This window comes from Xyrauchen texanus, chromosome 34, assembly GCF_025860055.1.
Source record: "Xyrauchen texanus isolate HMW12.3.18 chromosome 34, RBS_HiC_50CHRs, whole genome shotgun sequence".
In the NCBI taxonomy this organism is placed as follows: domain Eukaryota; kingdom Metazoa; phylum Chordata; class Actinopteri; order Cypriniformes; family Catostomidae; genus Xyrauchen; species Xyrauchen texanus.
In genome coordinates, this window is record NC_068309.1 from 20,532,614 (window position 1) to 20,556,980 (window position 24,367).

At 39.8% G+C, this 24,367-nt stretch overlaps 1 protein-coding gene across 1 annotated transcript in view; it reads right to left on the reverse strand.

Moving 5' to 3' along the window:
• igsf9bb (immunoglobulin superfamily, member 9Bb) overlaps nt 1-22,813 on the reverse strand; it is a 186,165-nt gene extending 163,352 nt beyond the window's left edge. Inside the window, 1 exon segment of the mRNA XM_052103778.1 lies at nt 22,526-22,813. Within this exon segment, the coding sequence (XP_051959738.1) occupies nt 22,526-22,589 (64 nt within the window). The 5' untranslated portion in view covers nt 22,590-22,813.
• Nucleotides 22,814-24,367: the final 1,554 nt, after the last annotated feature.

The window sequence follows — 24,367 nt, forward strand, 5'->3', positions numbered from 1 at the left end:
ACTCCGGCATTACATCTTAAATGCAGTTTTAATGCTTTATAGCTTTATTAAAGTTCAATTAATATGGAAGCAGGTCATGTAATTAACTACAAACTCAGACGCTAGCATTTATCTGTGCGGTCAGCGCCTCTTCTATGAGTTGCGCGAATGTTCCGATCTAAGGGGGAGAGACTGAAACTGCACCCGGCTGATGCACATGGGGACGCTCGTCCCTCGAGCTTGCACGCTTAATGCAGCTAGATTATAACGTGATAGCTTGTGACTTATTAAATCATAATATATGTCACTGTTCATTTCTTATCGTGAAGAAAATTGGCAATACGCAGCTTTATTTATAAGAGAGTTTGTTTCTTGTGAGTTAAAGATGGACTTAAGTGAACAGAAAGGTGAGAGAGGGACTTCTTTACCCAATTATACACTGCAACAAAAAAATTACAAATTTCAAATAAATATTTGTTTTGGCTTGTTTTCCAATAAAAATTTCGAAAACTCAATTAAAACAATGTACATTTACTTAAGGAAATATACTACAGAAGAAAAAATTGCTATCTGAGAATATTGAATATGATATTAAAAATACACTTTTTTTAAATTTAAGATACTTTCTCTTAAAGCAAGTCTAAATATCTTATATGTTGCTTCTTAAGTAAGTTGATCTTATTTTAAGGATTTTTAGACAATTTTAAATGGAAAACAAGACAAAAACACTTGATAACATTAGTTCCCCGTCTGTCGCTCACTTCAATGTTGTGTCAAAGAAGCGACACTCTCTTGAGAGCCTCGCGCATCTCTGAACTTGAGAAAAGGGATCAGAAATTGGGAGGTAAAGAGTGGTGAAATACATCACATGGGATTTCAGGTTGCATGCGGAAAATGGTGCGGTGGTTACAACAGTAACCTAGACATTTATTAATTTTTTTCAGTTAATTTCTTTACTGAATTAAACAATTTTTTTCCTTTAATTCAGTGAATGTCATTTAGAGGTATTTTTAAAAGATGTTTTTGTCCTCTTTATTGTTAGTAAGCACATTAAATACATCCTTTTAAGTCGGGGCAGAAGCTGAGTAATCGGTTAAGAGCTAATTATTAATCATTACAATAATCGGCAAATAGTTGAATAATTGCTCGAATAATCGTTAGATTAATCGATTATCAAAATAATTGTTAGTTGCAGCCCTACACTGCATCATTTTTTTTTTTTACTCAATATTTAGTTTTTCCTGAATAAACACCAAATCATCCTAAAAACAATGGCAATGCAAAATTACATGAGATATTAAGTCCTTAATACTGATCATAAACGTCTGAGTAATTTTCTATTTTTAGCCTATGTTCTAGGGCTATTGCTATGTCATCTAGACCAGGGGTGCTCATTACATCTAATGGTTTTTAGAATCTAATTAAATAAGACCGTTAAGACTTTTTTCAAGACTTGAACAAATAAAATTACTATCATATCCCCTAATCGGCAATCGGCTGATCGTGTCTAGATTTAGGGCTGATCTTTTTTGCAGCATGCAGGCAATCACACATGCACTGCTCCTCTTATGAATGAGTGCTTGCTCAGCCCTTGAAGCATGACAGAATGGAGTTGTTGGCAATTCTAAGCATTCACGAAGTTAAACTGTCAGACATGATGTAATTTAGATGAATATGCCGGTTTGTTTTTAAAAATATGTAAGAATTACATGTGTACGAACATACATTTTCCCATTTTCTACAGTCGTTACGGTAGTTATTTGGTCTTGTTGCAGTTAACAGGAAGAGGATACAGAGGCTGCTAACAGGTTTAAAAACGATTTAAACAACAAATAAACATGCAAATACACGATACGCTTGAGTTGTGACAATCAGATGTTGTGTTGGGTGATAGAGACAATTATGAGCACTTTTAGCTTTACTCATCATCAGTCACTCATCCCAATATAAATCAGATTAATGTTGGTCACAATACCACTAATAATAAATATAACTGTTTAACCTTCAATAACGACACCGCGTCTTCATGCATTTGCTTAATAATTAGTGATTTGTGTTACAGCAAAGCTCAAAGACAGTAAACAGACCATAGATATGAATGATTTCTCACTGGAGCAGTTTTAGAGCTTGTTATGAATATATTTTTCTTATTTTTGAATGTATCTCTGCGGTGTGTGATGCTTTCATGTTTTTTACTGGTTGTCAGTATGTCACAATGGCATTTTGATATTGACAACAGAACTATTAATAACTGTTTCATTATAGTTGAACTTGGGCCTGTTCAAGTGTAACTGTTTACGCCACTTTTAAGTGGAATTGCGAAATTTTTAATTTGTTTTTATAGAATATATTTTTTGTTGTGACTATTCAAGTGAAGCTGTTTACACCATTTGTAAGTGTATGTAAGATTTCTATTCATCCATACAGAACTCAGTGGATTTGTGATTTATTTTTGTACCTGAATATAAAAGTTAAAATAAGCTATTACACCATTGTAATTAGAAGTTGATTTTATATGTGAATTTTATAAAAATGCTTGCTGCACTAAGTGAAATGCATTAAGCTGAAGACATCTTTTAGTTACTTTGGTTACAAATTTGTTACAAAATTAAGCACTTCAGCTTTAAAATGTAATTTTTTTTCTTAAAGCTGCACTACGTAACATTGGGCTCTCTAGTGGCTGATACTTAAAATTGCAAGCAAATTGTGGAAGAAAACATTACGTCAGTCATGTTTTGGCACTGCTCTTCTGGCAGACGAATCTCCCAATTTGAGCCACCTGGACTGGAGCCGGAGTCATAGCATGCTGTTTTCATGTTGATATTCTGTTATATGATTAAACATTTGACATGGAAATATTACTTACTTTGATGAAGATAAACAACACTCTTATTTGCATACTTGAATGAACTTTTACACTTAAATTTATTTTCTGACACTACACTCAAGGGACTCTCCTCAGCCACCACCAGTAGATTTTAATATGATTATTCAAGTGTTTTATCTACTATTAATGTTTGAATTCTACTACAATTTTCAAAATAAGAGTTTCAACCCGTGATATGGCTGATACGAGTTCAATAGAAGACTTTATTATTTGTATACTATTTCGTCCATCCTCAGTTACTACAATAACATGTCAATGCAATGTTCACAATAACACGGTGAACTAAAACATAAAATGAGGATTCAATAATGATTGGGATAAAATATGCTTTATATATATATATTTTTACTTGATATAAAAATCATATGCTTAAATATGTAATGACAAGAAGTCATTTTCAGAAGCCATACATATTAAACATGTCACAGTAACTTCACAGGACAACATAGATACAACACAAAAGTAATGTTCAATTCATAAAAGCATGACAAGCAATATAAGCTTCAACAACCCTACTGGAAAACATATCCAAGCATTATAGCAGATAAACAACTTCGCCAAAAGGATAACAGAAAAACATCCATCTAGACTGCCATGATGCTGTCCTGAACTGTGTGAGTGTGACTGAACTGAGTTGAACAACATAGTTAGTTTCTCCAGCGGGAATATGAGACAGCCGGCACTTCTTTCCTGTGTGTGCGGACATGACGTAATGATGCGAAGATGAACGTCATAAGCCAGCGATTTCATGCCAAATCGAACCCAGCAGCTCAAAATACTAAACATTTTTATAAGCTTACCGTAGTGAATTGGGGTATGGTAAGGACATTGTTTTGAACACTGATAGTTTATGTATTCAATCAACTCATCGTTAACCAAAACAAAATTACATAGTGCAGCTTTAACTAAATGGATTTTGTTTTGAGGATGTTTAGATATTTTTCCTGGTAAAAAAAAAAAACAGATAAATATACAGATTAAGAAAATGATTGTATTGGTGTGGAGAAACGAGAGAGAGGGAGGAGTGGCGAGAGCAAGAAAGAGAGTTTCCTGGGCAGAGAGCTGGTGGTACAGTATAGAAGTATCTCAGAGCCAGAGTATGAATGTTTAATGGCTGTTGAGGAGCCGTGAGGGGAAGTGGTCCAGTCAAGGGGGTGGGGAAAGAGGAGAGAGGCAATCAGCACACTGCCTGGCTGCCTGCCGGGCCTACGCACTTCAGTGAGGTCACACACGCTCTTTTACACTGACTGTGTATGAAACAAGGCAGCTGCGCCATCACTCAATCATTTTAAAGGTACGTACCTTGTAAGGAAACTGGTTGCAGACAGCCTTCCAAGGCAACGCAACTTGTGAATGATCCAAAACACATTCAAGTGAGCTTCAGAGAGAACCAAGCAAGAATTTAGCGATTAAGAATATACTTTCAGTAGAATTTGAATCAAAAGTTAAATAAAAAATGAAAAAAGGCAACATTTCCAGCCTCTGTCTCTTAAACACTTTATGTGTACATCTCTGTCAATTCATTGTGAAAGCAAGCAGCCTGTCCTGGCACATATAGTGCAGAAGGACCTGCAGTACATACAGTCTTGTCTCTCTCTTTTAGTGCTGATGATAAGCCCACAGTGTCCCACGTGTATCTGTCTGAGATGGTCTCAGAGGAAGACTCAAGTCTAACAGTGCTGACATAATTCTCCCACCTAGCTCTCACACAGACTCAGAAAAGCAGCACCAGTGTTAAGTCTCATGATAGCCATGCTGTATGACTTCGTGATGTCAAAAAATAGACTTACTTAAACAGGCAGGGCCAATCATTCAACATGGCCCTAACATTGCTTATCAATGAAAAAGGGTAGGATATATGCGAGACATATTTTCCACATACAATAAATCACATTAAAACTGATATATGTACCATTATATAATAAATACAAAGTAGAGGTAACCTATTTGAAATGTTCTTAGTCTACCTGTGATGGGGAGGGCCAGACAGAGGCTACAAGAGTCCAAATTGGCAGAACTTTTAACTTTAAAGCTGAAATACACCAGGGACTCTTATTTTGAAATGTTTGCAATTCACTGCTTCCAGCTGCTCATTCAAACTGATAAGCAGAATAAAATGTGCACCCCTACAACAGTCTATAACATATAACAATTTAAACAATTAAAAGTAAACATTGTCATATTTCATCAACACTATATCATCATCTTCAACAGTGGATCATTAGTGATCACTTGTCATAAATTTCCAAAATGGCCTAATGATTGCGAACTGTTCTGGAACAGCTGGAAACACTCACAAGCCCTATGTGTTTGGAGAAAATACAAAAGTGCCATAATTTCACTCTGATGGAAGCAGCGCATGCAAAAAATGGAATGAAATCGTATTCTTTTGAAGTTTGATACTCACATTAGTTCATCTCACAATTCCTGTCTTTCATCTCCTAAATTTAAGATCTCTATAATTGATAATTTAATTAAATAAATTAAGACATTTTAAGGAGAGGTATTAATGTAGACACAGTCAGTTATGTCTAAAGTGAATGGAAACAGAGAGATTAAAAGTGTATTTTTTATCAAAATGTCAGAAATCAAGAAAACCACTCACTGCTTTTGGCTGAACAACTTTAGTAGTTGTAAAAGTATTAATGCAATGTAATAAAACAGTGACATTTTTTATAGTAATTATTTCTTTAAAATATTGTAAATATTTTAATAATACAGACACCTCATGAAGAGTGTGTGTTCATTTAAATAATACATTTTCAGTGAAATAGGTGATAAAATGATATAAAATTGTATGCTCATGCTTAATCCATTTTCTCTAATGCCTGATAGAAAAGTATCAACACTTGTAGAGCAATACTTCGGGAAGAATGTTCCCATCAGTCATAAATACACTTCAGAAAATTGCACATCTGGCATTTGAATGAGTACATTATTTCTGGGCTTAAAAGATACAAGAACTAAATCAATGAAGAACATTGTATCTTAAAAAGGAATACAATGTGGCCCCCCATGTACTACCTGAAGCCCGATGTGGCCCCTGTACCAATAAACCTGTGGCCCAAGGACCCTGTCCCAAAAACTTTGCCCACCCCTGCTCTATACCACCTCTATTGTGTGGGATGTGACATGCCAAGTGACAGTATTTGTATTTAAAACAAATTGTTCATTTCTTAGTGTTTTTTGCGTTCTTTACATTGTTTTGAACATAATGTTTTACATGCAACAATAACTCACTCAGTTGCCATTAAGGGCAATTTAGACCCTCACGTAAACTGATGTTATTGTAATTGATTCATACATTACGATTTAAAATGGTGATCAGTGTATTAAAAATAACTTTTTCATATTTTCATCTCTGTAATCATGTCTTCTTGTTATTTTTCTGGAATCAGATACATGTAGTTAAGTGATGCATTTTAAAAGTTGGCAGTATAAGAAAATTGATGGAGGATACCTATATTTTTAATTCTTTCTGAAAAACAGCCATGAAAAGGAATGTGAATTACAGTATGTTCAATATGCAACAATTTGAAATTGCAGAATATCGTGTTTATATTAACGGGGGCATAGCTTTCACAACTCAGTACTCAGTTGTCAGTACTCACTACTCATGAGTACTTTTAAATGAGTTACTCTTTTACTCTTCCTTAAGTAGTTGTTAGGACAGGTACTTTTTACTCACACACACAAACATTTTTGGGAAGTAACAGTACATTTACTTGAGTAGGATTTCCACCCATGATAAGAGGTCATTGTACAATAAAACATATTGTAAATAAAAAAAATAAAAAAGCATTTACTGAAACCAAGCTGCAAAACCCCCTAATTCCATGGTTTCCCTACAACACTTAGAGCCTAATTAAGTAATGACAGCCTCAACAATAACATCAACGCCTACTTTTAAATCATCTCACCTTTGGCCCCGCCCACTGGTGCTCAGTCAGTAAACAGGGAGAGAGCTGGATAGATAGGCCTACAGTAGTGGCCTTGTTTTCTTGCACACCAAAGGGGAAAGCTCTTGGACACAGAACATCATCTTCTGCCCATCTGGACTATTCCGATTTTTTTTTGTATATAAACATACAATAGACAGACGTCTTTTAACAGTTGTCATGCATCTCGCACCACTTTTAAAAGACACTGTCAAGTTATAATGTTTAAAAGGAGACCCCATTCTGTTTCATTTGGCTGTGCCATTTCGCTTGAAGCATTCCAACATCAAAAAAGATATAAAGGCTGAAGTTTAGCAATTCCTGATAGGATAAGTGTAGGACTATATGTGTTTGATATACATTCAGATGCAGTTTGTTTCACTAACTTTATTGCTAGGGGTTGTACAGTGTTGGCCAATCATAACAGTGGCCTTAAAGGGGAAGAGTGTCAAAAAAAACAAGCATTTTAGTAAGAGGGCCAGTGACAGGGTTTAAAAATATCACATAAAACCTAATTCTGACTCTTTTTGGTGCAAAACACATTACTAAAATGATTAGTGAACCTCAGGGAAAATAATAACATTAGAAAAAAATGCACTGGCATGACTCCTTTAAATTTTGGTCTGTTTCTCACCTTAAGTTAACATATTGCTTCAGAAGACATGGATTAAACCACTCAAGTAATATGGATTACATTTATGTTGCCATTATGTCCTTTTATGACCTTGAAAGTTGAGGTTGACTGATCATGGATTTTCCCAATAACTATAAGGTGGTGGAAAAAGAAGATTACTGATTAATCACCGAAAGTTTTAAAAATCAAATTAAAGAATGTTAAAGTGTCTTAGTCTCTACTTAGTATGAGGGGCATATCCACAGAAGTCCAAAATGAATAAAATCACAGATGAACAGTTTATTGTTCAAACTAAATACCAATGATAACCATAAAAAATTATCACATGGTGCATAATGTGGGACTATTAACTGTAAACTCTTATTTTGAAATTACAGAGACTTGGCTCCATTACAGTGCTCAATATTTAAGTAGGCTATTTGCCAAATTAAGCTTTTTATAGCCTATATATATTCACCAGCTGATGGGTTTGGTATATCCTTATTTCACCAGGTTTAATGAGGAATAAGGTTTATTATTATTCACAAGATATGAAGTTGTAGACACAATGGGCTGATGGGGCATGTTTCTATATAGGCCTAGTCACATTTTTCTTTACATGCCCTCACTTCAATTTAAAACAATTGGTTATCTATTCAAAATAACAAAATATGCATTGAAATGAGGATAAACATATGTATAAATAATGTCACTGATGACAGATTATAGCAAATATTTACTTTAAACTATCACAGACAATCACTAAGCCACCAAATCAAGAACTTGTTTTTTCTCTACCACATATCATGATTCCTCCTCTGCTCCCCCTTTACTCAGTTAGAAACACCTCCACACAGTATGACTCTTCCATTAGTCAGCACTCTAACCTCACTTGCTGAAGTACCTGGACATCTACCCAGCGCATGGTCTATATGTGTTAACATTTACATCAATGAATCACAAAAACATCACAACATAATCCACAAGCTGAGAAACAATGTTCTCCTCACACAACAGTACTTAGAGATGACTGACATTACTTTTGTGTGCTGTAGACCATGGACAAATCAAAGATGCAGATCAGAACAAGTGCAGCGAGAGTGTACCGATCAATAGGACCATGCTCGAGATTCTCTAAATATCAAAAGCTTTCTGCTCAGTGATTTCCAGAGAGCATAACCAGACGTTAAGCTGCAGCTATTAGATAGACCAGGAGGCTTCTTTCCACTGACTAAACACATTGTACAAGGAAAATGCCAGCAGCTACATTCTCTGTCTAGAAGATAGCTAGTCATGTAAACCACAGAGAAAGTTACAAGGATAAACGGGTTCATTCATTTAGTTGGGTTTAGTAGGATTCCTCTTTAAGAATCAAAGAGAATTCTGTTCTTGGTCTAACAACCAAGGCACATAAATTGTGTGACAGAGGCCCAAATTACACCTTGCATTAACATGAGTTTCACATTCGGATAGTATCTGGATATTCTATAGCAGATTTAGCAGACTGATGTACACCTAGCAGTCAAATGCATCTCCACTGTGATCGGATAGAGAAAATGAACTGCACAAAATGGAAAACAATACTTACATATTATATCATAGTCTGTGATAACTGAGAATTCACAGACTTTAAGCAAATTTTAAAATTATTGATGGATAATTTAAATGCTTTCCATCACATTAACAGTCAGGGTTTTTCCTTCATGTAACTTTTTTGGTGGCAGTTAAAGCTAAATTTCGGGTCGTGTTCGGCACTTTGTACTCTGTAAGTGCTAAATATGCTTCTCATCTGAAACACGCGAGTGAAGCCTGGTTTCATATGAGTGCCACGTGAGCTACATGTGATTAGAAAACAGGAGAAAGAAGTGAGTGAGTGGGGATTTGAGGAATTTATTCCAATGTAATAATTCATGGTATTTTGTTAATTAATTGGGTGACAAGATTGCAAAATGGCAGTGTCTGTTGTGTTTTTCATATTGCGATAGCAGAATTAACAGAAAAAGGCAAGAACCCACAACACAGCACTTTAAAAATGAATGACAGTAGCGTAACCTCATCACTTAATTACCAAGTTGTATCCGGCTAGCAAAAATGCATTTGAATTTACACGTGGTTTCAGTAATCCGAACAAAATGTTGGTCAAGTCCTATACGATAGAAATCTTATCACACAAAACGCATGTTAATGCAAGGTCTAAATGGAGCCCTAGTGTCTTGCCATTAGGGCTGAAACAAGTAGTCGATGTTATCAACAACGACGACAATAAAATTTGTAAGCAAAAATTTCTGTTGTCCAATATGACTGCATCTGACTGAGGAGAGGAAGATTTACACAGTTCACAGTCCTTCCAAACAGCTTCAGGTGATGTAGATCGCAAAGTATGAGGAAATTATTCAAAACTACCAAGTGAGTAAATACAGAAGCACCCTCGTTGTGAAATCGTAGCTCTTTAAAGGAAACATCCCGGCATTACATCTTAAAGGCAGTTATATTTAATGCATTATAGGTTTATTAAAGTTCCAATAATACTGAAGCAGATCATGTAAATATCTACAAACTCTGATTCTGGCATTTAGCTGTGCGGTCAGAGCCTCTTCTATGAGTTGCGCGAAGTGTCCCTCTCTAAGGGGGAGAGACTGAAACTGCACCCGGCTGAGGCACGCTCTGTCACGGGGACATGCAACTAGATTATAACGTGATGGCTCGTGGCTTATTAAATCATAATAAATGTCACTGTTCATTTCTTATTGTGAATAAAATTGGCAATACGCAGCTTTATTAATATGAGAGAGATCATTTTTTTGTGAGTTAAAGATGGATTGAAGTGAACAGAAAGGTGAGAGAGGGAAGTCTTCGCCCCATTATACACTGCAACAAAATACATTTTGCATTTGTTTTCCAATATAAATATCTAAAAATCCTTTAAAACAACATACATTTTCTTTAGCAGCTATAATGTAGAAGAATAAAATCTGAGAATGTTGAATATAATATTAAAAATTTAAATATATTAAAATATCTAAAAATCCTTTAAAAAAAAAAGATTCATTCACCTGAGAAGCAGCATATTAGATATTTATACTTGCTTTTAAGAATAGATCTTGAATACAATGCATATTTTGTCTTTACTGCACTCACAGAAGACTAACCAAGTGAAAAAAATACACTTATATACAAAATACACTTTCTCTTAAAGCAAGTCTAAATATCTTATTTGTTGCTTCTCAATTAAATGTATCTGTTTTAAGTATGTTTTAGACATTTTAAAATGGAAAACTAGACAAAAACACTTGATAACAATAGGATTGTTTTGCAGTGAATTTCTTTACAGAATTGAACTTAATAAAAAGTATTTTTTTTCCCCTTTATTTCAGTGAATGTCATTTAGAGGTATTTTTTTAAAGATGATGTTGTACTCTTTATTGTTCGTTAGATTAATCGATTATCAAAATAATCGTTAGTTGCAGCCCTACTTGCATGCATAAAAGAGTCATCAGGCATGTTCTCAAGCATGAGAAGTTGATGAGCCTGAATTAGAAACATACTGACTTAACTCCAACAGCAGAGCTAAGTTATGCATAATTAACGGAATTCCACAGGGCTCTTTTGAAGGTATCTATATATGGAACATCTTCCACTAGTGTTGTCTTTCCTGCATGTACTATATGCATCAGATAGAGTAAGGCTACATTTTGGCTCCCAGCACTGGCCCAAATATCAGCTGATTGACATATAAAGGTTAGTGACTTTCACAGAACAAGCCACTTGCCCTGGGCCAGCAGTGGCCTGTTCCTTCCTATCCACATCAATCAGGACACAAGTTTGCATTTGGTCAAAAATGGACGCCTGGGCACTCAAGGTTTACAACGTATCTACAGTAAGTCAGTAGTGACTGATTTCACTGAGAAAGAAAATAAGACCAAACATGCTTTAAAAGCATAATATGACTACATTACATTTGCAGTTGTATTGCCTTAAAAGTTTGGGAAATAATCAAAGGTTTGCTGGTCTAAGCTGACCAGTCTGGTTTAGTTTGCTGGTTTTGGATGGGTTTGTGACACTTTTGGGAGACCAGCTGACTGACCGGCTAAACCAGCTGAACACGAGCTTGGCCAGGCTGGGAGATCAGCTAAAACAGCTAAGCAGCTTAGGTTGGTTTACAAAGTTTTTTCAGTAGGGCAGGCAGAATGCAATACTACAGAGAGGACACAGCAAGGATACGGAAATAATTTTGTCATGTCATTATTCTACCAGGAAAGATTAATGGATGCAATGTAGGCAGAGGATTGTGGACGATAGAAATGTTCAGATCAGAAAGGCTCTACCAACAAATTTCTGAATATGACAAACTCTTCTATTGTTTCAGCATGCTTTCGAACTGACTGTGGTGGCGGATGAGATTTAGAGTGTTCAGGAGAGAGAGTATCATAGACAGGAAACAGCTTACTATTGAAGTGCTGAGAAAGTAGAAATGGAATCCAGGCACAGACATTAATTAGACACTCACCCCAGATTCTATAGATACCCAGCCAATTCAAGTTGCAGGTTTTTTTCCTTCAGTTTTTACATGTTTAAGTTTGTCCCGAATCAATTTGTGCCAGTCAATGAGAATTTTAGGTGTTTATATTATTGATCACAGAATTGTGTATTGGATTCAATGTTCATGCAATATGATTTTTTATTTATGAGACGATTATTCAGTCACTAATTGCACAAACCAGAAAAAGTGATGATTGATAAAGTGCACCAAAATGCCTTTGGCTTTGTTAACACTGCAGGGGAAATCAGATTTTATTTCTTAAAGCGTAACCGTTTTAGTGTTAAAATACTTTCTCCTCTTAAACCAATGGCGTGAGTTTGGATAGGCATGTGTACAAGTAATCCGGTACTCGTTCTGCACCAGCTACTCGAGTATTAAAAACACTACTCGAATACTGCAAATTTATTTAGTTTTATGCATTTGCTTTCCAATGAACATCACTGAATACACAGTTTTTTCCTGTGAATCTCTCACCAAATCTCACAGATATAGCTGAGCCATTAAGAGTGCGACTATTGGATTGTTCGATCAGCAGCAGACAGGGAAGAATAACAAACTGAAACCATGTCAGCAGCGTGTCCTGGCTGGTTATGATTATGCAGTGGGTGACCAGGTTTCGAGTCTGGCTTCTGAGTCAAATCTTGGTCCCGACCCTACTTCTTCTCCTTATCATTTCCTATTCATTTCAGACTGTTCTGTCTTATCAAGGCAAAACATTTAACATAAAAATTATCTAAAAAGAAACACAGGCCAACATCAAGCTATATGCATGTGTCCTAAAAGTTGTTAGTTCCAATTTGTTTTGTATAGCCCAACCAATAACCCCTTACTCAGAATCACTGAAGCCAACAAAATGCATTTGGAAATTGGCTGCCAATTCTGCATCTTTCCAAGCAATCAGTGCAAGTCTGCTGTTTTCCATTGTTTGATTGGAATGCCTGTGGATGATTTGGTTGAATTATAGCTGAAATTATAAATCATAATTACAAGACATTGAAAGTAATGCTTAAGTCAATGAGATGGAATATCCCCATTTGGGGTCCCATTCTCTGCAATCCATAGTACCATGAGACAAAAATGACTATATGAAAGTGACACACTGGTGCGAGTTGTGTTGGAAACTTGGCCAGATGTGATGACAGGCTGCTTGTACACTACATAAACAATTCTAATTTTTCCTCAAGGAATAAGCAACACACTGATTCCGCTGGATGAGGATCAAGCCATCAAGAGCCTGAGAATAAAAAAGAAGTGATGAGTGTTGGAAAACGTCTCGGGTTATGACTATAACCCTTGTTCCCTGAGAAGGGAATGAGACACTGCGTCGTTGAAAACGACTCTTTGGGGAACGCTCCTTAGCGTGCGCCTCTGAATTATGAATGAAACTATTCCAATCTTGATTGGTGTTGCGTCATGACGTAACATGTGACTGCATAACCGGATGCATAAAAGTGACGCTGGCACACAAACACATTAGCCTAGCGATGAAGCAAGCCGCTCTCAGGCATTGAGGGGCGTGGCAGGACGACGCAGTGTCTCGTTACCTTCTCAGGGAACATGGGTTATAGTCATAACCCGAGACGTTCCCTTCCGAGGGAACTCGCACTGCGTCATTGTAAACGACTCTTTGGGGAACGAATGCCCACTAGGCCACGCGCCGAAAAAGGCCTGCCCTAGAGTGAAACTGAACTCAGGCACTCAGCTAGGACGAGAGCACACGTGCGCCAGGCGTACTAGGGAGGTGCAGAAAACCTGATGAAAGTGTGTGGGGTAGCCCAACCGGCTGCCTCACAGATCTCCTGGAGGGGCACTCCCGATAAGAGAGCCCTAGAGGACGCCATGCCTCTAGTTGAATGAGCCCTTATGGACAAAGGTGAAGGCAAATTGCGCACCTTATAGGCCGAGATAATAGCCTGAACAATCCAATTACTAATGGTTTGTTTCGAAGCAGGGAGCCCCTTCTTAGGTGACCCAAAACACACTAACAGTTGGTCCGACCTCCTCCAAGAAGAGGACCTCTCGAGGTAAACGCTCAAATCTCTGACAGGGCAGAGCAAATGGAGCCTCTCTTCTTCTGCCGACACATGAGGTGGAGGATGAATGCCTGCAGGACCGTAGACCGTGCCGTGTTAGAAGGCACCTTAGGCACAAAGCCAGGTCTCGGGTGCAGAATGGCTTTAACTCTGCCAGGGGCAAACTCCAAGCAAGCTGGTGTTACTGCCAGGGCTTGAAGATCTCCCACCTTCTTTAGAGAGGTAATAGCTAAGAGAAAAGCCATCTTCCTTGGGGGTCCTTGGGCGAGGCCGACTGAAGGGGTTCGAAGGGGCCAGGGATAACCCTTCGAGAACCACCGCCAGGTCCCAGGCAGGAACCCTGGACCTGGTTGTTGGTCTCATCCTCCATGTACCACGGAGAAAACAAATGACCAGCTGGTGCCTCCCCAGAGGCCCAGCACTCAATGGTGCATGGAAAGCCGCAATGGCAGCCACGTACACCTTAAGTGTGGAAGGGAGAGACCACGAGAGAAACGATCTTGAAGAAACTCCAGAACTGAAGCCACCGGGCAGTTAACTGGATCTACTTCATGTTCTCTACACCAAGTGGAGAACACATTCCACTTGAGGCCATATAATCTCCTAGTAGACAGAGCCCTAGAGTTAAGTATGGTTTCAACCACCCCCGCTGATAGACCAGCATTTAAGTACTGAACCCCCTCAGGGGCCAGACCCACAGTTTCCACAGCTCTGGACGAGGGTGGAAAACTGTGCCCCCTGCCTGAGACAACAGATCCCTCCTCAGAGGAATCTGCCATGGCGGAGCTATCAGGAGTGAGATTATGTCTGAGAACCATACTCGGGCCGGCCACATCGGGGCAACCAGAAGTAGACTGATGCCCTTTTGGAGGACCCTTTCCAGGACTCCCGGGAGCACAGCGATCGGGGGAAATGCGTACAGGCGAAGCCTCGGCCAGGCCTGTACCATGGCATCCAACCCCAGTGGGGCTGGATGTGAGAGGGAGAACCAAAATGGACAGTGGGACGTCTCTCGAGACGCGAATAGATCCACTTTCGATGGTCCAAATTTGTCCCATATCAACTTCACTACCTCTGGATGAAGTCTCCATTCCCCGGGCCTCAGCCCCTGCCTCGACAAGATGTCTGCTCCCTGATTCTGAACCCCCGGAACATACATGCTCTGATAGACAGTATTTTCCCTTGGGACCAAAGAAATTATCTGATGTGCCGGTCTGCACAGAGGGCGCAATCTGAGTCCCCCTTGTCGGTTCAGATAAGCTACCGCTGATGTATTGTCCGAACGTACTAGGACATGGTAACCTTAGATATCTGGAAGGAAGTTCCTCAGAGCCCTGAACACAGCCAACATCTCTAGAGAGTTTATGTGCCAAGAATGATGATGGTCCTGCCACAGACCCCTGGCAAAGCGGCCGTCCATGACCGCGCCCCAGCCAGTGAGGTAGGCGTCTGTCGAAACGGTGTCCCAGTGACATGACGCTCCCAACACTGGCCCTTGGGACAGGAACCAAGGTTTCCTCCATATTAGCAGAGAACAAAGGCATCTGCGCGTTACTCTGATTTTACGAAATGGATTCCCCTTGGGGGAAAAAACCCCTTGGCTTTCAGTCACCACTGGAGGGGCCTCATGTGTAGAAGGCCCAAAGGTATAAAGTTGGATGCCGCTGCCATGAGGCCCAGCATTCTTAGAAACTGCTTTACAGTGATGGCCTGGCCTACCTTTAACCCGGACACCATCGCCAGAACGGACTCGATACGTGCAGGAGACATGCGTGCCTGCATCGTAACCGAGTTCCACACAACACCCAGAAACGTTGTGCACTGGGATGGTTGTAACACACTCTTTTTTTGTGTTGAGTCTCAACCCCAAACTTCGAATGTGGCCAAGGACGACATCTCGATGCCGAACCGCCATTTCTCGAGACTGGGTCAGAATGAGCCAATCGTCGATATAATTCAGTATGCGGATGCCCTGAAGTCTCAGAGGAGCAGGAGCTGCATCCTTACATTTGGTGAATGTGCGGGGAGAGAGTGCTAGGCCGAACCCGATATTGGTAAGCTTCGCCCCCGAAAGCGAACCTCAGGAACCTCCTGTGACATGGAAGGATGACACATGAAAATAGGCGTCTTTTAGATCTATCGTGACAAACCAGTCCTCGGATCTGATCTGGCTCACGATGGCAGGAATAGTAAGCATTTTGAACCTGAACCTCCTGAAAGGCCGGTTCAAAACTCTGAGATCTAAAATCGGCCTCAACCCCCCATCCTTTTTTGGAACTATAAAGTACCGGCTGTAAAATCCGGACTCCCTGTCTGCATGAGGAACACGTTCTATGGCCTCCTTTAGCAGCAGAGATTGCACTTCTTGTTCCATCACCTGAGTCTGCTCCGGAACCACTGTAGTCTGCACCACCCCAGAGAATTTGGGGGGGCGGTGCCCGAACTGCAGTCTGTACCCTGATTTTATTATATGCAGGACCCATGCACATATGTTGGGAAGATGATTCCATGCCTCTACAAAATCTACTAAGGGAACCAGCCTCTCGAGGCTGGTCTCGGGTGTTTTTCGAGCACCGTTCTCGACTTCCTGAAGCGAGAGACCGGCAGGATTTAGTCGATACAGTTCTTGTGACCACAATTGATGCTTGGTTTTTAGTTTTTTTTATTTATATTTTTTGACACGAACGGCACGGCGTGCGTCCGCTGAAAATTGATGTGGCCCGAGGCGTCAGAGACGGCGGGAACCGACACGATTTCCTGAGGACTCCGCTGCGAGAGCAACCTCGGTTGCTCTGCAGCGGGGGCAGCCCTCCGAGGTTCTACCACCTTGGTAGGACCTCCTTCCCGAAGCTTCTACTAAGGGAACCAACCTCTCGAGGCTGGTCTCGGGTGTTTCCCGAGCACTGTTTTCGACTTCCTGAAGCGAGAGACCGGCAGGATTTAGTCGATACGGTTCTTGTGACCACAAAGGATACTTTTTTTTTTTTTTGACACGAACGGCACGGTGTGCGTTCGCTGGAAATTGATGTGGCCCGAAGCGTCAGAGACGGCGGGAAACCGACACCGATTCCCTGAGGACGCCGCTGCGAGAACAACCTCGGTTGCTCTGCAGCGGGGGGGAACTCTGTGGTGCAAGGAGCTGACTGATGGCTGGGGCTGATCTGCTTGCCCTACTCGATTTAGACTTACCTTACGGGGGAAGCATCAAGCAGAAAAGATCTAACCTTTTCCTTTATCCCCGATAAATTCAGCCACAGATGCCTCTCTGTGGCCACCATAGCTGCCATAGAGCGGCCAATAGCCATTGAGTGCAGGCAAGAACCAGCCCGACCTGCCGCCATGTAAGCCCTACTTATTAAAGCAGACGTATCCCTGCAGGGCTTACTAGGCAGCGGCGGGGTTTTAGCCCATATCCCGTGCCCCCAAAACATCGTCTGTAATCACCACACTGGGGCTGGAGACACGGGACGAATGCGGTTTACCCCACGATCTCGAGATATATATTTCTATATTTTTTTTGTGGAGATCGGGGAAAAACGGCAAACCCCGGCGCTGAGGTTGTGATCTGTGCCGCAGGAAACGCTCGTCTAATTTGTCTTTCAACTTGCGTTTCCTGCTCATTTTGTGGCCAGCTGATATCAAGTCTGGCCATGGCACGCGTCACAACCTCAATCAGCTCCTCATAAGCTTGGCCGAAAACTGGCGTGCTTGACTCACGGTCGTCCGCATCAATGCTGAGCATATCCACTTCCTCGGAAGCAGAGAGCTCAAGCATTGGGACCTGATCGTGGGCAGAAGAAGCCGCGACGCGGGCTTCTGCACCACTCGCAGTAGGCTCGGGATCCTCAAACGAAGAATGAGAAAGTGCCGCAGCAGTCTCATTCTCATCTGCAAGATCCCGCTGCGAACCCCACGATCTCAACCACCGCGCTGCCTCAACAGACGCGGGACCAGATCCGTGGGGAACGCGAGCCTGACCGTGATCATCAAAGCACGCCAACCGGGAGCGCAGCACTCTCATGGGTAGTGCTTCACAACTTTCACAGGCAGATCCCTCGAGAGCTGCCTGTGCATGCTGCGCTCCCAAACAATTCACACATAAAGCGTGCGTGTCCCTACCCGTAATGAAACGAGGGCAGGGGTGCACGCACTTCATGAACTGTTGGGTGGCCATAATATTTTTAAATCAGACAAACAACACCAAATAAGACAAACAATACACATAGAGCGCTTGCTGAAGAGTGAAAGCTAATGTGTTTGTGTGCCAGCGTCACTTTTATGCATCCGGTTATGCCGTCACATGTTACGTCATGACGCAACACCAATCAAGATTGGAATAGTTTCATTCATAATTCAGAGGCGCACGCTAAGGAGCGTTCCCCAAAGAGTCGTTTTCAACGACGCAGTGCGAGTTCCCTCGGAAGGGAACACATCCTATGTTATCCAACACCACTTAAAAATGAGCAGCTGTCAGGTCCTTTACTAGACCTCCTTCAACAGGCTTTCCATGACACACAGACTGCAGCTAAACATAAAGAACAAGAGCTTTCTTTAGCCTCTCCAGCTGCAGCTGACAGTCACGCCTAAAATGCCTAAAGGGAAAGAACCCGGCAGCATCCAGTCTGCTAGCAGGTGCTAACTGCTAAAACAGATCAGTCATTTTACATTTCCACATTCGCTTAAAGAACATTTCTGGGGGCATTTTGATCTTTAGGGTGGGCAAATGGTAGTCTCTTCTTCAGACCGAAAGGGGGGTGTCAGAAGTTTCTGAGGGGACACAAGGAAAATCTTGGGGTGAAATGTATATATGTATAATATATACTTTATTTATATTATGTTTTTATTTATTAGTTAATGTATTTTTATTTATTAATTATTTTAAAAATATATATTATTATCTATGTCTTGTTGCTGTATTGTATGTATTTATCTATTGTATGTATTGTTGTGCACTGGAAGCTCCTGTCACCAAGACAAATTCTATGTGTATGTGTAAGCATACTTGGCAATAAAGCTGATTCTGATTCTGTGTTTACATTGATACATAGAACACATAGAATTGGTAATGTCTTTTTAAGACTACCAGCATTAGCCAGTGACCGCATGTTAACAAGAGAGGGCATGCACATTTATTTTTATCGCATCTGTGCTATGTGTAATTAGAATTAAATGTTTCTTTTTTTTATTGTTTTTAACCAACAACTGACTGTAAAGAACAGAAAGGGTATTAAATGATATATTATTCAGTAGCAAATGGATTGCTTAATTCATGCCTTTGGACACAATGAACAAGTAAATTCAGACGTTTACTATAAACATGCAGTGAATGGATCTTGGTGCCTTTTCCTACAGGTGTCTTACCTAGTCCTACAGGTGACACTAGAGGATTGACATGATGCTCTAAGAAGCATAAATTGACATACTTATTCGAAGTACAGGGCTCCAGACTAAAAATATTACTTGGGAGTCATTGGCTCCTAAACTGAAAGATAAGGAGGCAAATGGCTGTTTTTAGTCGCCAAATCACAGATTTTCTCGATTTAGATTGCTCTTTAGAAACGCCTAAGAAAAGGAAGTCAGCTGATAACCCATTCATCGAAGGTTTAGTAAACAGTATATATAGTTGAGAAGATATGTTTGCATTCCCTTTTGTCTCATAAATGTTCACACCTCTTTCATAATTTATACAAATATAAGAGATAAAAAAAAATATTTCATTTCTCTTCAGAATTTACATTACAGATATTTACATAAAGTATAGTATGCCTATAGTAGTATGTTGTCTTCATGAGCATCAATGAACATTTGCACCTTGTGTAGTAGTTGTGTACAAGTCCTTCAATTGTCCTAAGTGTCAAAAGCTTGATTATATATATATATATATATATATATATATATATATATATATATATATATATATATATATATATAAATTATTGTTTTAAAATATTGCCTTAGTCATTCTTTACTGTTACCAGATGGCCCAAGACACAAAGACTACAAGAGTGCAAATTGAATGAAATCCCAGATCCAGTTAATTGTGCTAGTCCAATCCCAGTCAATAATTAGCAGAAGAAAAACTTTTAATTATAAAAAAGCCAGAAATACTCATGGAACTCTTATTTTGAAATTGTGAGCTCACTGACAGCTGATTTGCTGAGAAAGTGAATCTGATTCAAACTGCAAACCTGAGCTCCTGAGTTCAAATCCTAAGTTCTTTTCGTGTGATTCATGAAAAAGATTCAGTTCAAAAGAGCCATTTGTTCACGACTCTCTCACGCTGGGTGTGTTGTTGTTGCGTGTGGTGCAGCGAGCTCGTCAGAAACACAACGGGTGAAAAGTGGATTGAGACACACTGGTTGTGCGCATTTTACAAATATATTCAATAACTCACATGATATCTGACGAAACCGCATATGAATGCACACAACCGGACTGTCACCAGTGGCGATTAGATTTTAAATTATTGTCACCATCAATTATTTTTGGTTGCATTTGCGATGGAGCCCTGAAAAAATATTTACAATCAACATTTCGTCCAATATTTTTTCTCACTTTATCCTCCATCTTGGTTTGTCGATATGCATTCTGGGGCTGCCTTCTATATGGAGGATACATGCAGTGCTGCCTTAGAATTTGGACAAAACAAGGTATCTTAGGTGCCATTTTTGCATCCATCTGTGCTGTGTTTTAATTGTTTTTCTGTGTAAACATGCGATAGATGGACATTTTGACCATCTTGCACATATGTGCTGCATTTTTAATACACTGTGTCAAGTTTCAATAACTTTTTCAAATGCGTCTAGAGACTAGCATTCTATTCCATTTGTGGCATTGTGTCTTTTTTAATGCAATAACGTGTTCATTCTGAATGGCCCCGTAGGAGGTAGCATAATTAAGTTGCCTACATTTTGGAGTAGATATTGCATCATGAGCGAACCTATGATGCTGTAAAATGCTGCCCACATACGTAGGCAGTTCACTAGGTTTTGGAACAGAGCAGCTGTCTGCCTCAATCTGTGAGGACTAGAGCTTGGGTAAGATAAATTTGAGCCCCTGCCAAAAACAGATGTAGATTTGGCTAAATTAATTTAAAAGGGACAGATGTTGCTGGGTGCATCCTCATATCATGATGGAAGATAGCCTGCTCCTCAAGTGACCTGCTGGAAGGTCTCAACAAGTTCAGTGCACTCAGCCACTATTGAGCCTTGAGGGCCAACCCAGAGCAATGCATCAGCTCATGATACATTGTCTAAAGAGACACTACACTGCCTCTGTTTAGATAGAGCAACAAAGCTGAGGAGCCGGCAGCAGTGATCTGGCACCTGTCCAGGTTTGTAGCTGCTGATAGTGGGCCTGTTTGCCAGCTGACTGCTTGAGACAGAGGGAGAGAGCTGCTGCGGGGCTGGGATAGTGCAGCATGGTTTTGACACACAGGAGGGAGACACTGAGCATATGTAGCAAAGTGCACAGTCAGAACAGCAAGGTTACAGACTCCTCACTGTCATTGATAGTTAGGGGATGACACAGCTAAAGCATATAATGTAAGACGATCAGCTTATGCCTTTGATACATTAAAAATGGGGGGGGGCATAATGCTTACATCTTCAGTGTCATATCAACCCTGATATGATTCCTCTCTTGATACAGGACAATTTTTATTGTCTATGAACATGCAATGGAAGCTTTCAATGGTGAAGCTCAAATGACCCAAGACGCTCCATGCTTCACAGTCAACAGCCCTCTCGTGGACATGTTGGAAACATCAGGGCTAAGTGAGTCCATCAAACATTTGAAATACAAAGATACACCACTTTTTCCTCTCTTGTTATTTCAAATAGAGTGAAGAAAGATCTCATATATTCAGTCATAATTATGGTGGCTCTTTAAAGCTGTTTTATGGTGCAAATGCTAACGCCATATGAAAATAGATTCCGAAATCACTAAACAGCCTACAGAACAAAAATATGGAAATCTTGTACATATCCACAGTGAAAGCATGTGTAATATGTTTAATTAAAGCTTCTGCTGTCAGAGGTTTACATAATCAATGAATGGATGATCATTCTCTGAGTATAATTTAATAGAATGCACTTAACATGAGGCTGACCAGCTTAAAGTTGCTCATGGGACTGAAGAACAGGTGAATATGGAATAGATAACATTATGGCACAAGACAGCAACAGCACATTAATTCATTAATCCCTCATCAATCCTCCAACCCACCTTAAAACAAGCACTTAACCATAAATGTAATTTACAAATGACAAAGCAACTCAAGACAATTGTGTAAGGTATGAACAGAAATCCAAATTAATCAACATCACCTATAACTGAGTCATATACTCTAGTATAACAAGGCAATATACACTTGAAACAGTTCAAGATGATCGTATTAAGATTTAAATAGTAAAAATCAACAACTGAGAATTACTCTATAAGTGAAAAATTATTAAATGACTCAAGCAAAGTCGAGACTAATTTAAAAAAAACTTAAGCCAGAGGCTAAATATATTATATTGCACTTCAACTCACCTTGAGCAGCCGTTCCTCGGATGCTGAATACACTTGCTATCAAAGTGGCCACATACCAAATCATAGTACTATTGCCAACCAGAGAGAAACCTCATCATATCTCAAAGTGCCCCTTTCAATAAATCATTCTGAGCCGAGCCCCAGGACGTTATACACACTGTCAGCTGCTAATACCCTTTTATGCATGCCCCGCATACTTTTTCCCGACGTTTCCCTTCATTCTTTCCCTCCCCTTCTTGCCTTTCGCATCCTCTCTCGATGAAAAAGAGCACCTGCACCAGCGCGAGGCAGCCAGACGCGGCTTGATATGAATGCCAACGTAAAACCAAGCTTGACGATTTAGCTGTCGGCTTCGCCCCCGCTCGAATTTCATTGGTCAAACAGGGAGGCTTCGGGGCGGTGATAGGTCGCCTCTACGTCACTCTCCATGTAAATACCGAGAGGTCCGCGTTTCAAGGTGAGTTGGAGAGTGAAGTGGCGTCGGAACCGCAGTCCCATGCGCAAGAGCAAAGTCTTGTTAGGGGCCGTTAAGACTGAACGCCTTACTGCGCTAAAAAATAAAAAGCTAGACGCCGCGCAACGAATAGAACACAATGCAGGTGTCTCGAGACGCGTTTTTAAAAGTTGACGGCGGCGTGGCGCAACAATTAAAGACGTCCCTATAGCGCACGTTTACATAGAAAATAACATTTTTAAAAAGCGCAGACGGACGCAGAAACGTGTTCAGTGTGAACGGCACCCAAGCAGCCTGTGGGATGCCCGCAGTGATGTGTTTCAGTTAAGTACAGGGCTTTACACGTTGTTCAACGTGAAGATGCTGATGGGTAGATGTCAGACTTTAATGTGTGGGGCAAATCCTGAAACGTGCGCTCGCGCTCAACCTGAATGCGTCATTCCAGTCAGGGGCGATTCTAGGATTTTAATCTTAGGGGGATTTAGCCCCCAATGACACCATTAGATGTGCATATTTAATGCATTTCATTCTTAAGCATAGATATTCTTTTCTTTTTTCTCTATTTTTTTCTCTGTTCGCCTAATTCAAGATACATTCACAAAATATTTTTATTTTATATAAATGGAACACACTTATAAAGTGATTTACAAAACTGAAACCATTTAAAGAACCATTAAAATATTTTTTATGTACTTGTTTTCCATTTATTAACAAATATTTTTTTATTTATTACAGAAAATCAATAATTTTACAACTTCTATAATTTAAAACACCATCAAACACCACAACAATAAATGTCTATCTTAGTTGTTTTTTAATAAAATTAAAGTAAATTAACTCCAGATGATGTTTCTCTATAATTAACTCGTCACTCGAGTCTTTTGAATTTGTTTAAAAAAAATCACTACAAAAGGGGGTATTAGGTGTAACGCATTACAAAGTTATTGTAATTAAATAACTTTTTCCTTGAAAAAGTGAAGTACGGGATTACTCTTCATTTTTTTTTTGTCATTAAATTACAGTTACTTATGTTGTACTTCATTTGAAGGTGACATTTTAAATCTAATGTTAATATTTGTTTCCTTTGAGTCCTGCACAGGACAAATGGATTTTAGACACCGTGTCAAGTTTAAAGGAGCTTCAGTATTTAAAATTGCACATCGAGACACCTACATTCTGTTTAGTTTGTTGCACAATGTCTTGCTTGTTGTTACTAGGATTCGATGTTCTGAAGAAGTTCAGGTGTCAAAGAGGACTTCATGTGACTGTTGCATTGTTGCATATGATTGTAAAATTTCAGTCCAAATAAAGTTTCAGCGTGTGATAAACGGTAAGCCAATATTTTTTCCCTTCCACTCTGGTTTGCTGAGGGGCCGCTGTAACTTGTT